This window comes from Oncorhynchus kisutch, linkage group LG8 (genome assembly GCF_002021735.2).
Source record: "Oncorhynchus kisutch isolate 150728-3 linkage group LG8, Okis_V2, whole genome shotgun sequence".
Lineage (NCBI taxonomy): Eukaryota > Metazoa > Chordata > Actinopteri > Salmoniformes > Salmonidae > Oncorhynchus > Oncorhynchus kisutch.
In genome coordinates, this window is record NC_034181.2 from 62,068,138 (window position 1) to 62,083,257 (window position 15,120).

A 15,120-nucleotide genomic window follows, 5' to 3' on the forward strand; every position below is an offset into this window, starting at 1 on the left:
ACTGCATCCAATTTGCTGAGTAGAGTGTTGGAGGCTGTTTTGTAAATGACATCGCCAAAGTCAAGGATCGGCAGGGTAGTCAGTTTTACGAGGGTATGTTTGGCAGCATTAGTAAAGGATGCTTTGTTGCGAAATAGGAAGCCGATTCGAGAATTGAACCCTGTGGCACTCCCATAGAGACTGCCAGAGGTCCGGACAACAGGCCCTCCGATTTGACACACTGAACTCTGTCTGAGAAGTAGTTGGGGAACCAAGCGAGGCAGTCATTTGAGAAACCAAGGCTATTGAGTCTGCCGATAAGAATGTGGTGATTGACAGAGTTGAAAGCCTTGGCTAGGTCGATGAATACAGCTGCACAGTACTGTCTTTTATCGATGGCGGTTATGATATCGTTTAGGACCTTGAGCGTGGCTGAGGTGCACCCATGACCAGCTCTGAAACCAGATTGCATAGCGGAGATGGTACGGTGGGATTCGAAATGGTCGGTGATCTGTTTGTTGACTTGGCTTTCGAAGACCTTAGAAAGGCAGGGTAGGATAGATATAGGTCTGTAGCAGTTTGGGTTTAGAGTGTCTCCCCCTTTGAAGAGGGGGATGACCGCGGCAGCTTTCCAATCTTTGGGGATCTCAGACGACACAAAGGGGTTGCAACAATTTAAGCTGATAATTTTTGAAAGAGTGGGTCCAGATTGTCTAGCCCTGCTGATTTGTAGGGGTCCAGATTTTGCAGCTCTTTCAGAACATCAGCTATCTGGATTTGGGGAGGCTTGGGCAGGTTGCTGTGGGGGGTGCAGGGCTGTTGACCAGGGTAGGGGTGGCCAGGTGAAATGCACTGCCAGCCGTAGAAAAATGCTTATTGAAATGATCAATTACTGTGGATTTATTGGTGGTGACAGTGTTTCATAGCCTCAGTGCAGTGGGCAGCTGGGAGGAGGTGTTTGGTATACTCAGTGTATATGTCTCCACACACCTAGGCTATTGAAGGATTCAATACAATGTCGTCATGTCGGCTACTCTGGGGCGGCAGGGTAGCCTAGTGGTTAGAGCGTTGGACTAGTAACCGGAAGGTTGCAAGTTCAAACCCCCGAGCTGACAAGGTACAAATATGTCGTTCTGCCCCTGAACAGGCAGTTAACCCACTGTTCGTATTTGTTCTTAACTGACTTGCCTAGTAAAATAAAATACAAATAAATGTATTGATCTCAGATTCTGTCTCACTGTAAAAGCAGCCTATCATTTGTGAGGTAAAGTCTCCAGTCATCTAAAATGATGTAGAAATGCTCTTATAAAAGGCCAACATTTTACTGGGCCCGAGGCTACAAAAAAAAAATCCCCACCTGTGCACCTCAAAGGTGATTTACATGTGTTCCAGTACCTCAGAGCCCCCCCTCCCAGGCCACCCCCCCTGTCGGGCTCACTTTTTGTTCCGGCACCCCCCAATTTACAAATTAAGCACTGGAGATGGTGTGTGAAACTTGAACTCATGCCTCTCCACCCCATCACCCGCCCCAGCCCAGTGGATTCCACATTAGGGACGTGGCAGCAGGGGGGGGGGGGGGGGGGGGTCACCATTCAACCACCACCAGGCCACAGAGAGAGGCCAACTGCTGCAACCCTCACCAACTGATAATAGTAGCCACAGCACGACTACCAAAAATATACAAATGTATTTGGGTTCTGTACTCCTTGACATGAAGAATATGAATCATGATTTAAACGACTTCATTCATCCAGAAATGTATGGCCCTCACTCAGACCATCTAAATGGAAATTGCCTTTGAATGAATCGTGAAAAAGTTCGCTCTTAAATGAATCCCATTCTGTTGCCCCCAGGTCGGGAGCAGCAGCCAAGCGGGCAGGGAGGACCTTAACCCAGTGGTCCTGTATCCATGGAGACAGAGGAGCAGTGGAGGTCTGAGCAGGGTGAAGAGGGACTGGATCATCCCTCCAATCAGGGTGCTGGAGAACAGCAAGCAAGTCCCTGAAAACCTGGTCCAGGTACTGAATGAATCATGTCATCTCATATCTATACTGATGCTAGGGCCTCTATACATACATTAACTGATGAGAGTGTTGGCTAGGTGACTAAGACGTAAATGTTAGAGTAACGCTGACACTTTTTGGTCCAGTGAAATTGATCTTACAAAACATGGTATGTAAGATCAGTCACATGTGATCAAGACAACCCACTGCTCTCAGTGAACATGGTTATTGTTCAGACAGACAGCCTTTTAAACTGAACATGAAAGAGCCACGCTGGCCTCTCTGACCTCCAGAACCACTGACCAGTCATGTGCTGTTGCTCTCCCTCTCTGTTCCCATCAGTGACCACATTCACATCTGGTACTCTATGTGCTGTTCTGTTCAGCTCACTCTCCTCTCACCCTTCCATTGAGATTCTCACCCAGCCATCCTGTGTTGTTTGTTCTTCCAGATCAAATCAGACAAGATTTTCACCGGAGAAGTGATCTACAAGCTGGAAGGACCAGGGGTTGACCAGGACCCTAAGGACCTGTTTGAGATAGACGATAAAACGGGCTGGATCAGGAGCATGATTCCCCTGGACAGAGAGAAAAACAGAAGCTTCACGGTACAACTCACAGGAGAGACATTAGCACCATTGCCTTTGACATGTAAATTACACTATGTCAGCCAGACCCCTTCTTTGGTTTGGGTAACAAGGAATGTCACATGACATAATATCAACGTTAGTATGTCATTCAATGTTTTTCAACTAAACATCTACCACTGCGATTTTATTACATTGACTGTCATGGTTGAGTGAGAAGGGAAGTTGCGCACAAGTCTGTTACTATAGTGGGGTGCTTTCTTCGTAGGCCTACATGAGCAGCTGCATATAGACCCAAATCAATCACAGTCAATAAGCTGAGAATCGTGTAAGAACAGCAAACACTATGAATGAAAAGAGGATGTGGAGAAACATACGAGTAATGTCCTGTTTCTGTTCTCTACAGCTGAAAGCCTTTGCCCTGTCGCCCAGTGGAGAGAGACTGGAGAATCCCTCCACCATTGAGATCGTAGTGCTGGATCAAAATGATAACCGGCCCAACTTCTCCCAGAAAGAGTTTTCTGGATCCGTTTCTGAATTCTCCGTACCAGGTAAACACATGCATCACCTACACACGCTGTGGATGTACATGCAGTCGATACACAAAATGCCAACTGATTGGGTAGTGAACTGAGAGAGTGGTTGATGTTGTTTCAACAGGCACATCTGTGATGTCTGTGACTGCGACTGATGCTGACGACCCAACCACAGATAACGCTATCCTGAGCTACTCCATCATTGGCCAGGAGAGCATCCCGCCTCTCCGCATCAATAAGACCATGTTTGGCATCAACAACGAGACAGGGGCCATTTACACACGAGACGTGGGCCTAGACTGGGAGGTATAAGGGCTCTTCCTTTGTCTTTTCATTGACCCATTATTTAGGTCATGCCCTTTCTGGTTCAACAGAAGCACAATATTTTGAAAGGTGTTTGAAAGGAAAAACAAATTAATGTCATATAATATACCGTATGTGCCATAAATGACTGTGAACATCCGTGCATTCCTTACAGGTGGTTAAAGGTTTTAGGTTGACACTGCAGGTTGCTGACATGTCAGGCATGGGGTTAATCAGTCTTGCCAATGCAGTCATACATGTGACTGACATCAACAACAATCCCCCACAATTCGCCCCAGACCTGGTGAGTTTCACTGTTTAATCTCTCAGAAGCTGTTAGCTCCCTTCCATTAATTTACTTTAATGAGATGATATAAACGATATGGACACATCATTCAGGCCAGCTTCAAAATATAGACATTCACATGTGTTTATATAAACTAAGCACAACTACTTTGTGTCTCTGTTTCCTGAATACAGTACACTATGTCAGCTGTGGAGAACAAAGTAGACTTCGTGATTGGCTGGGTCAACGCCACAGACAATGATGAGCCAGGGACAGGAAACTGGGAGACCAAATACACTATCGCCAAGGGCAACCCCTCCAGGAACTTTGCCATTCGCACAGACCCTGTGACCAACGAGGGTATTCTGTCAGTGGTGAAGGTAAGCTATTCTCCATCCGGTAGGAGGACGGGAGGGAATGTGTGGGGGACATTCTGGCTCCATGATAGAATGACAAACATGACAATCAGTTCATCCAATTTATTTTGAGCCTATATAGAGTATCAAGCATGTGATCACACACAGTGGTCAGAGCCAGGCCTTGAAACACGACACTGTTACCCCATCTAGTGGTGACTAACTGAACTGCAAGTCACCAGGCCACAATACATTCCGTTAAGAGTCCTGTGCTGTGACTAATCACTGGCTGTAGCTGGAATTTTCAAGGATGTGACTGACGCATAAAACGGATACAACAAATATATGGAACGGTATGTAGTTGAGTTATTTCTCAACATGTATGTCAAACCCACACTATCCAAGTTGTTTTTCAAAACCTCTGCCTTTTTTTGTTGTTGTTGCAGGCTCTGGACTACGAGACCCAGGAGGTGTATACTTTGACTCTGACAGTGGAGAATGTGAACCCTCTCAGCATCAAGGCCCCCAAGGACCCCGTAAGCAGTGCCACAGTGGTGGTGACCGTGGTGAATGAGAACGAGGCCCCACGCTTCAATAAAGACCCCATAGAGATCGTGGTTCTTGAGTCTGTGGACCCTGGCACCTTGCTGGCCAGTAACATCGCCTACGATCCTGATAATGCAAAACTCAAGTAAGATTGGTGCACTGGAGAACTCTGAAAACATAACAATATATATGTTTATGTACTGTATGTGTATGAAAAAGGAAACTAAAACATTACTGTCATTTCCATCAGGTATGACATACTCAGAGATCCTGAGGGATGGCTTATAATCAATCACGAGACTGGAGAAATCGCAGCCAGGAAACCGTTCGATGTCCGCTCCCCTCACGTCAAGAACAACATTTACAATGCAGTCATCAGAGTCACAGACACAGGTGAGTTTCCTGAGTTAGCCACTGCTTCACCTCACATAACTGGAGACATGAGGTCAAGCAGGAAGTGACAGTGAATAATGATGTCCTTTCCTCCTAGATGCTGGTGGAATCTCGACCACAGCGTCTCTGGTGATCACGTTGCGGGAGACCAATGACTTCTTCCCTCAGCTGTTCCCCCAGATGGGGACGGTGTGCAGCGAGTCAGGCCGGGAGACATCTGGTCTGTTCCTGAGTGCTGTGGATGAGGACCTGCCCCCTCATGCTGAACCCTTCACCTTCCAACTGCAAGACATCAATGTGTCTGCCAACTGGACCATCATACAGGTCAACGGTAAGGACTATATATAGCAAGGACAGGACTAGATACTCTTAAAGTCCATGCAGAATGGGTTATGGAATAGTATGCTATGCCTTCTCATTGCAACTCCCTCTCTCTCTCCAGAGACTCATGCAGTGCTGCGACCCCTGGTAGAGCTGGAGATAGGGGAATATGCTGTCACTGTGTTGGTGACTGACTCTGGTACCCCTAGTCTCGGTGCATATGCTCAGGTCAATGTGACTGTGTGTCTGTGTGGGAAAGACGGTGAATGTAAGACCGAAGCTGCTGCCATATTCGGAACACGAGTTGGTGTCAGCTTCATCGCCTTACTGGTCATCATGGCCAGCATCGCACTCCTGCTATGTAAGCTCAAAGCACATCGCTACATGAACACACACATTTTCCCAAATGTTTCTGTGCAGTGAGATGGGTCTCTGTGTTCTCAGTGCTGCTGCTCCTGGCTGTAGCCGTGGGTAACTGCAGACGGCATCATATGAAGAAAGGAGAGGGGCTGCTGGTGGGGGAGTCAGACGAAGACATCCGTGACAACGTCCTGAACTATGACGAGCAGGGTGGTGGAGAGGAGGATGAGGTCAGACAACATAACATGTTACAGCTGGCAGAAAACAGTTATCTGGTGACATCGTCGCCTCTCGTCCTATAGACACTTCATATTCCTCCTCCTTTTCTCTCACTAGAATGCCTTCAACATTGACCTACTGAGGAACCCAGTGGATGTGGGACCACTCCCAATATCCTTCTACCCTCCCATCACTGGCATCCCCAGGGGAAAGCAGCCACTCAGGAAAGACTACCCAGACAACCTGCCCTCCCCCTCGTATCCACGGAAACCCCCAGCGGACCCCACTGACATTGAGGACTTCATCAATGATGTGAGAGAGAGGATTCCATCATGGACCTGGCCTATTGTTAGTCAGTTGAAATAAGAACGGTCCAAATCCCCAAAGAGAAACTAATGTATTTCTTGCCTGTGTGTCTCCACAGGGCCTGGAGGCAGCAGACCATGACCCCAACGTCCCTCCCTACGACACAGCTCTGATCTATGACTACGAGAGTGATGGCTCCCTGGCAGGCAGCCTGAGCTCCATCGCCTCAGCCAGCTCAGACGGCGACCAGGACTATGACTACCTCAATGACTGGGGACCACGCTTTAAGAAACTGGCCAACATGTACGACCCACGCTAAGGAGACTGCCCTACTGAGCTTTTATCCTCAGATGCCATCCATATCCTCCTAAACTCTACCTAACTCCCTATTCTGCTTGAAGCTGAAACCCGATATCATCCTCTCCGTGTAGAACAGGGTAGGATTTTGACTGATTGGCAGAAGTTTAGAGCAGATTAGAGCAGATCTGTGTTCCTATTCCTTCTCATGTTTCCAATTGTCTCCAGCAGTGCATTAGCTCAATTCTATTGGCTCTTTTGACACGACATATTGTCCTCCTCCAATCCCTCTCTTTGCTACTGTAAAAGGTCACCGTTGTCATTTGGGGGACTTTCCTGGGTACTGTTGATATTCTCCTCACAAGTTCAGTGAGTTTGACAGGTTTGATGAGACATTCAGGCAGCATTCTGCAGCATATGAATGGTTCACCTTTTGCTGAGTGGGATGCGTGTGTGTCTGCAGAAGGGAGAAGGAAGGGAACACATGGTAGAGCATACCAATGAGAGAAGAGAAATATGCACTGTGGTCCTCCAGTCAGTCAGTCCATAGAGCCACTTTAACCACAGTGGCCTTACCAAGTCAGGTGTGTCGTCTTGGAGGTTTCTCTAATCGTTTTTAGTTTATAGAAAGTTTTTTATAAATGTGGGAGGAATGTAGAGAAAGGTTGACCATGTATTGAACAGTGATAGCAAACAAGGGCTAAGCAAGGGAAACAGAACATCTGTGGGATTCTACCCATGTCTGGTTTTAAGTTTAATACTGTAACTGACCACTACCATTTGAAAACATTTATATTTTCTAAGTGATGTTAATGTGTAATGTTTTCCTTTTTTATAAATATTTTGTACATACATTTTCCATTTCTTTAATTTTCCCCTAACAATATTACATGAATCCTCAACTCCTACATCAAAATTCACTTGGGAGGTCTATACACACACATTTGATAGTTTGTTAATTAACTCTCCTGCCATTTCAGTCTGACACCAACAATTATAACATTTGAAGCCAATAAGCAATGCCATTACATTTGAGGAGATATATGGCTTGGTGGACAGTTTTACTTCCAACATATGCAATACTCAAACTCCTGTGAGAAGCAATGGTTTGGGTGTGACATTTTTGTTTTCTTGATTGACAATTTAGATTTTACTGACATCTTTACATAAATGTTTCAAAGCAGTTCTCATATTACTATTCCTTTACAATACTCAAAACAATAAAGGACAATTTCATATTGAAGTTTGGTAAACAGAACCCAAGACGGTGCTGGCAACTCAAGGACAGTTCAAACAAAGCTTTATTTAAACACCCCTGAGCATTACAGGGATTTTGGAGAAAATCACCATTTTACAACTCAAGGTAGGATTCTGCCCATAATACAATGAACTGCATATCCACTGCAGCAATGAACAACCTTTATTGGTACACCATTTATGCCATGCTAAGGCTGACCCAGACCAAGTTAAATCAAACAGAAGCATCCTTGTAAGTGCCACTTTGACTATGGTTGAAATACTCTTCAAACCAAAAAAAAAAAAAAGGCTAATCAAATGTTCCCTCTAAGGAACTGAAAGAAGACCCGTGGTCCTAAAAAGGTCTACAAGTTCACTGTTCCTCATCAAGAACAGTCCTAATACTGAACAGATACACCTCGTCTAGTTACACCTTACTCTGTAGTGAATGGACATTGGTCAACAAACTGAACTGATATCCACCAGGAAAAGCAGGCGAGGTGGCACTTAACTGTTTATGGTGATTTGTATACTGGAAACTTGCAGCCCCACAGAGAGGCGCTCTGGTCCTCCTACATTATATTGCTGGATGGAGGAGTGTGTGTACAGATTCCTGCACAGGAGTGTTGAGACTGACCGGGTCATACAGGCCTCAGGTTCAGATGTTCATCATTATCCTCATCATCATCCTTCCTACGAGGAGGTGGGCGTGGCTCATCATCCTCCCCTGTGTCCTGCTTGTCCTTCTCCGCTTCGATCCAGCTCTGAGGGGCGATCATCTTCTTGGGCCCGTGGGGAGGGGGTCCCAGCAGAGCCTCGATGTCCTCATAGTTCACCACTTCCCGCTCCAGGAGAGCATTGGCCAACTGAAAATACACACAGAGAAAGACAGTTAACTTTGCATTCACAATTGGCTATGTTTGACAATGGAACACAATGCATGATGAATGTTTAAAGATGGTAGCTATGTAGACACCACATCACACAAAAAATATGACTAACAAATGTGGAATGAGGATCTCACCATTATCAGCTTGTCTCTGTTATCCAGAAGCAGTTTCTCGGTCTGTCTGTAGGCGCGTGCTATCAACAGCTTCGCTTCCTGCAAGAACCAAAATAAAAAAGGCATACTTCAGAAGGTTCTCTCCAATGAACAGAAATATAGGTAAACTTACAACAGGGAAATCTACTACTAGTACCGTTTCGTCTCTAAAATGTATTTGGGCAGGTGCAGACTTACGTGGTCCATCTGCTGCTGGAGGCCCTGGCTGAAGGGCCTGCGTCCGACAGCCCCCTGCTCCACCGTCTCGGGGAAGGACACCTGACCCACACTGGAGGACATGCCATACTGCTTCACCATGGAGTAGGCCACACGAGTCACCTTCCGCAGGTCATCCTGGGCACCTAGCGCACAGACCAACACGTCTCACACTGAATGCTATAGGTGTATGTTGTGATGAATGGTCAGACGCCCTACCTGTGGTGACCTTGTTGAAGGTGATGGCCTCCGAGGCTCTTCCTCCTAGAGCCATACACATCCTCTCAAACAGCTGTTCTTTGGAGAACAGGTACTGGTCTCTGGGCAGGATTTGGGCAAAGCCGAGGGCAGCGTTGGTCCTGGGGGCAATGGACACCTGGCAAACAAGACAACCAGTGAATATATCACCTTTGTCCAATATATGGCTATGTTTTTGGTCCTGTTCATTTCTCCATAGTATTCAACAATATCGCACTGAGCAAAGACACTGACATTAGTGGATAGACAGCTATGGAGGTGGTGTGTCACCTTCATGAGTGCCTCTGTGTGCTCTAACAGCCATCCAACCAGGGCATGGCCAGACTCATGGAACGCTACAATCCTCTGCTCCTCTTTGGACAGGATCTTACTTTTCTTCACACTTCCTGGACACACAAATGGAGAAAGTCAATAAGGGACCCGAAATCAATCTCTACCACAACAACGTTGGCGGGCGAGTTCCATGGTGGCAGACATTCATAGACATGGTCATGACCTCGTACCGGCTAGGACTCTCTCCACAGCGTACTCAAAGTTGAAGGTGTCGATGGACTTGTAGCCTTCCCTGGCAGCGTGCAGGGCTGCTTCGTTACAGATATTAGCAATGTCTGCCCCTGAGAGAGTAATACACAATCCCGTTAGTAAATAAGAGTATTCTGAAAACTGTGAGCCTATGTTGAACGACAGTGTACAAGAAGGTGAATATAGTCATTTTAGCGGGGTGCTATTTAAGCAAAAAGGCCTGCGGAGGTGTGGTATATGGCCAATATACCACGGCTAAGGGCTGTTCTTATGCACAATGCATCGCGGAGTGCCTGGACACAGCCCTTAGCCGTGGTATATTGGCCATATATCACAAACCCCAGAGGTGCCTTACTGCTATTATAAACTGTTTACCAACGTAATTAGAGCAGTAAAAAAAACATGTTTTGTCATACCTGTGGTATACGGTCTGATATACCATGGCTGTCAGCAAATCAGCATTCAGGGCTAGAACCACCCAGTTTATAATAGTCTATTTGTGTGTGTATTATTTCACCAGGTAGGCCAGTTGAGAACAAGTTCTCATTTGCAACTGCAACCTGGCCAAGACAAAGCAAAGCAGTGCGACAAAAAACAACGACACATAGTTACACGTGGGAGAGACCCACTGAGTAACTTCAGCCATGTGTGTACATACCACTGAACCCTGGGGTGAGCTCTGCCAGACGCAGGGAATAGCTGCTGGCTGGGTGGGTGAGCTTGAGTATCTTCAGGTGCTGCTCGTAGATCTCCTTCCTCTCCTGAAATGCACAAGGAGAGAGAAACAGCTCATGCACACTTAATACGTTGGAGATCTTCTGGACATAGATACTTTCAGAGGACAGGGCACTGTACCTGCAGAGTGGGGAGGTCAATAAATATGTGCCTGTCCAGTCTCCCTGGTCTCATGAGAGCATTGTCCAAAATGTCCGCCCGGTTTGTGGAGGCCAGGACTATCACATGGTCAGTTGTGCCCATTCCTATTGGAGAATGATAATAAACAGTATAAGTGCAAGCAATGTTGATGAATAGCCAAAAAAGACATGAGATATGTATATTACGCTCCCCCCCAAAAAAATACTTAAAGCTTCACATGTCAGTTATGATAAAGAAATTAATAACTGTGACGAAGTAGCGGGAAACTATGTGTAACCCTAATCTTGGTTAACTCAAACAAACCCCCTCCTCACCATCCATCTCCACCAGCAGCTGATTGAGGGTCTGCTCTTCCTCTGTGTTCGAGAAGCCAGACATGTTATTGGAGCGCTTCTTTCCCACAGCATCAATCTCATCTATGTAGACGATGCAGGGGGCTCGAGCACGCGCCTCTTTGAACAGACTCCTCACCCTGGCAGCACCAAGACCTGCACTTACAGGCAAAAGAGACTTTATTGCTTTGACTTGTTGTCCACCTTCCAGTCTTCTTTGGACAACTTAACTGATAGGACTTCTGATTGGAAGCAGTGCAAATCTTACCCCCAATGACTTCCACAAACTCAGAGCCTGCCATCGCCAGGAAGGGCACCTGTGCCTCTGTGGCCACAGCCTTAGCCAGCAGAGTCTTTCCACAGCCTGGGGGCCCCAGCAGCAGGGAGCCCTTAGGGACTTTGGCCCCCAGGTTGAGGTACCTGTCTGGGCACTGCCAAGAGAGATCAGGGGTCAGTAACACACTGCCAGTACCTGTTGACATTGCTAATAATCATCACACATATCACCTCTTTACAATTTGCCCTCTTACCTTCAAATAGTCAACAAACTCCTTCACCTCCATCTTTGCCTCGTGCATGCCGGCCACATCTTTGAAACTCACACCCTTCCCAGACTTGCCATCCACGATAGTGAACTTGGCCATTTTTAGCTGGTTCTGCCGAGCACGTCACATATGAGCATGAGAAACGCAACAAAATGGCTAAGACCACTAGCAAAGGAACAGTTCAACAGCCCCTACTTACAAATGCACTGAAGCCGCCCTCTTTTCCACCCATGCCAGCCAGGCGGAAAATATACCACAGGATTGCCACCCCAATGGCAGCCATTCCAAGGGCATAAAGTGCACTGTGACAGAAACAGAGACAAAAGCAGTATTGTCCCAATGCGATGGAAACACACATTACATGTGATTGAGGTATAAACATATTACATGTTACCTAACCATGGCATGCATGTGATATTCAGTTTTGCATGATCACATCACAGATGCAAGTGTTGGTTGAGAGTCAGGGAACTCACTTTCCAAAGAAGCCAGTGCGCTTGTAGGAGACTGGTATCCTGTCCTTGGCGTCAATGTTCAGCTCCTCTTCTGCAGCTCTAAGCTTCTCCTCAAATTTGTCAATGTTGGCCACCTGCATACGGTACATCAGAGCCAGCCTCTGCACACAGACGGAGGGAGGAAGCTTGTGAAGGGGGGCATATTTCACTGAACATCATCTAGATACCTGTGGTTATAAATAGGTGACATGGGCATCACAACATTAAAGTGGCGATGGAATGTATCAACACACTAAAAACTGAGGGGTATAGTACAAAGTAGGATCAATGAGTTTGCCAGCTAACATTGATAAGCAACCAGAAATAGCTATTGATTTTCTGGTTAATTAAAAAGCTAAATTTAGATATGCGTTTTCATTTGTTTAATCAATTAGACCATGCCCATTTCAAGCTCATCTTTAAAAAAAAATAAAATCAATCTGAATACTTAGGCAAGTTAACTGGCTAACCCCTTGATTCTGCTTTGTAGTATACTGTACATCAGTGTCCAGATTCTAGAATGAGGAAATGGAACGTACAGGCCTTCCGAAGATGACTGCTCCTGGGTGGAGGTAGATTTCCACGATGTCGCTCTCAGGGACCACCTGCACACGAGACACCTCACCCTTAGCCAGCATCTCATTGACAAAGTCATTCCAGGAGATGTTTCCCCCGCTGGTATTGATGGAGTTGAGGAGGCTCATGATGAGGGCGATGATGAAGAGAGTGCGCAGACGTTCCTTATACATCTGATCCTCTTGCTCCCGCCGCTTCCTCTCCTCTGAAAGACAAGATGGGCAGCTAACATGGGCAGCTAACATCTCCATCTCCTGTGTTTCTTACTGACCTTGAGGTTTCTTACTGACCTTCATCTTCCTCTGGATTTTTTCCCTTAGGTCCATCACTCTTCTTTTTATCTTGTTGGTTAGACTGAGATGTACTGAAATTATTTGTGGAATCTGGAATGATAGATTACGAGCCAGTGCCATCAGACTGGGAATTATTAGACCATCTTCGAAATTAGTGGGTGGGGTGGCTGCTTACCTAAAACATTCCACAGGCCAACAGGGTTTTTGAACAAGTTGTTCTTGATCAGAAGTTTACGTATTGCTGTCAATCTGGTACTCATGGGTCTGTGTAGCAGTTGCTGGAGAAAGAAGTGGTAACATAATATTAAACTAGGACATTTTCCTGTTGCTCACAGTTACAGTAGTTACATACACAGAGGAGTGGCATGACCATTGTGATATGAATGACAGTCAGCTATTGTCATGGTGGAAACAAAGACATGCAACTAACCTGAATGAGTCCAGGGTTGAGGCCATTATGTGGTTGAGTCACAAATGGACGAATTGAGCCTGATAATCTTTTACAGTTCATACATGTCGATTGCTGCAGTTTGACGCCATCGTTGTTTTGACGCTTGTTGACAAATTGACAATTGGTGCGTCGCGACACGGTCCATATTATGGTCTTGTAATTTCTACAAGAACTGGCACGTCGCAGAGCTGCCATTACACTGAAAGCTAGGCTACCTAACGTTCGCACAGGTTAGATACAACCACAGTACAGCTGGCTAGCTAGCTAATAAAACTGACACGGTCGCCATTAACAGTGCATTCACGACCTGGCTAGCAAACGTCAGTAATGACAATGGGCTTTCGATCTTGAGATTGCAGTAGTCGTCAGCGCGGCATTTTATTATCAAAAAACATCTAACTAAATAGTTAGCTAACTGTTGTTATTCAACATGGCAAGTATAATAAAGATGGTTTGCTACATTAAAGACATATCACTCCTCACACTGATCCGTCCTCAGTATATGTACAACTGTCTCTGTATTTTATACGACAAGATTTCGTTCACAAATCCTTTGATATGCTCTGAAATGTAGATGTACCCATCATTCTGTTTTGGAAACGAATTTGTATCATTACAGCAAGGTCCGTGAATTAACCCCTTAAATGGGTCAAATTCCTTGCTCAGCTGACCACGAGAATAAATAAGCACATACATATCCTGACGCAATTAAAAAGTATTTGCTGAACCCCGCACTTTAACCCCAAGAGCAACAGTTCGTCAGACCAAAGAGCATTTATATATCTGGTTTTATTATATATTCACGTCGAGATAGGCATAACTTTCAATTTTCGGAAAATCTATCATAAATTGTCATTAAATATATATATGGAAAAGTTATTAGTGAACCCTTGTCTGATTACGTCACGACGTTGCTTCATGAGCATTCTACCTGCGCAGGATTTTCACTTCCAGCAAACACGTTCATTGAAATAAAAATGGCACATAGAATAGATGCTAACTGTCCGGAAATACAAAAAGAAACTTATTATTGACATTGTGCGCTGATAAATCATTGTATTTTACTGTATCTGCCTCTCGTGTGTTAAATAAAGTCTACTGTAGTTACAAAAGTAGCCACCAGAGGATTCATTGTGTTTATATTGTACTTTTAGCAGTAAAATCATGGTGAAACAGCTTGGAAAGTTTTGTTGTTCATAAAGGTTTGTGCATGACATTGTAAAAGCTGCCCCGCCTAAGAAATACCAGATACAATCTGATAGCCTGGTAGACTAAGGTAATACCAAAAATGATATACTCAGTGGTAGCTGAGTATAATATACTTGTATTAACAAGGCTGAAGTGGAGCGGTTTGAGAGCTTCCTCTGTGTCCACAGCACTAAGGATCTTTCATGGTCTGAACACACCAACACAGTCATGAAGAGGTCACACAACAAAGCCTGAAAAGACTGCATGGGCCCTCAGATCCTCAAAAAGTTCAACAGCTGCACCATTGAGAGCACCTTGACTGGCTGCATCACTGCATAGTATAGCAACTGCTTGGCATCCGACCTCAAGGTGTTACAGAGGGTAGTGCGTGAAGCCCAGTACATCACTGGAGTCGAGCTCCCTGTCACCCAGGACCTCTATACTATACAGTGTCAGAGGAAGGCCCTAAAAATGTTCAAAGACTCCAGCCACCAAAGTCATAGACTGTTCTCTCTGCTACCACACGGCAAGCGGTAACAATTAGTTAAATTGGTAACCAAATAGCGGTACCAATTAGTTAAATAGTTAACCAATTAACTA

At 45.5% G+C, this 15,120-nt stretch overlaps 2 protein-coding genes across 2 annotated transcripts in view; one reads left to right on the plus strand and one right to left on the minus strand.

The window, feature by feature from the left end:
* The window catches only part of LOC109895456 (cadherin-15-like), a 24,938-nt gene extending 16,900 nt beyond the window's left edge, over positions 1-8,038 (plus strand). The window contains exons 2-14 of the mRNA XM_020489151.2: positions 1,833-1,997; positions 2,434-2,589; positions 2,975-3,119; positions 3,229-3,410; positions 3,583-3,711; positions 3,888-4,073; positions 4,496-4,740; positions 4,846-4,988; positions 5,086-5,319; positions 5,431-5,670; positions 5,754-5,899; positions 6,006-6,200; positions 6,313-8,038. Of these exons, the coding sequence (XP_020344740.2) occupies positions 1,833-1,997; positions 2,434-2,589; positions 2,975-3,119; positions 3,229-3,410; positions 3,583-3,711; positions 3,888-4,073; positions 4,496-4,740; positions 4,846-4,988; positions 5,086-5,319; positions 5,431-5,670; positions 5,754-5,899; positions 6,006-6,200; positions 6,313-6,513 (2,367 nt within the window). The 3' untranslated portion in view covers positions 6,514-8,038. The remainder of the gene's footprint in view (positions 1-1,832; positions 1,998-2,433; positions 2,590-2,974; positions 3,120-3,228; positions 3,411-3,582; positions 3,712-3,887; positions 4,074-4,495; positions 4,741-4,845; positions 4,989-5,085; positions 5,320-5,430; positions 5,671-5,753; positions 5,900-6,005; positions 6,201-6,312) is intronic.
* LOC109895455 (paraplegin) lies at positions 7,770-14,037 on the minus strand. The gene is made up of 17 exons (XM_020489150.2): positions 13,312-14,037; positions 13,057-13,159; positions 12,879-12,971; positions 12,552-12,793; positions 11,995-12,134; positions 11,718-11,820; positions 11,504-11,629; positions 11,242-11,404; positions 10,956-11,129; positions 10,621-10,745; positions 10,424-10,526; positions 9,747-9,857; positions 9,514-9,629; positions 9,205-9,361; positions 8,968-9,131; positions 8,752-8,829; positions 7,770-8,593 (listed from the first exon to the last, which is right to left on the minus strand). The coding sequence occupies exons 1-17, from the start codon at positions 13,525-13,527 to the stop codon at positions 8,369-8,371; spliced, it is 2,439 nt and encodes an 812-aa protein (XP_020344739.2). The 5' UTR covers positions 13,528-14,037; the 3' UTR covers positions 7,770-8,368.
* Positions 14,038-15,120: the final 1,083 nt, after the last annotated feature.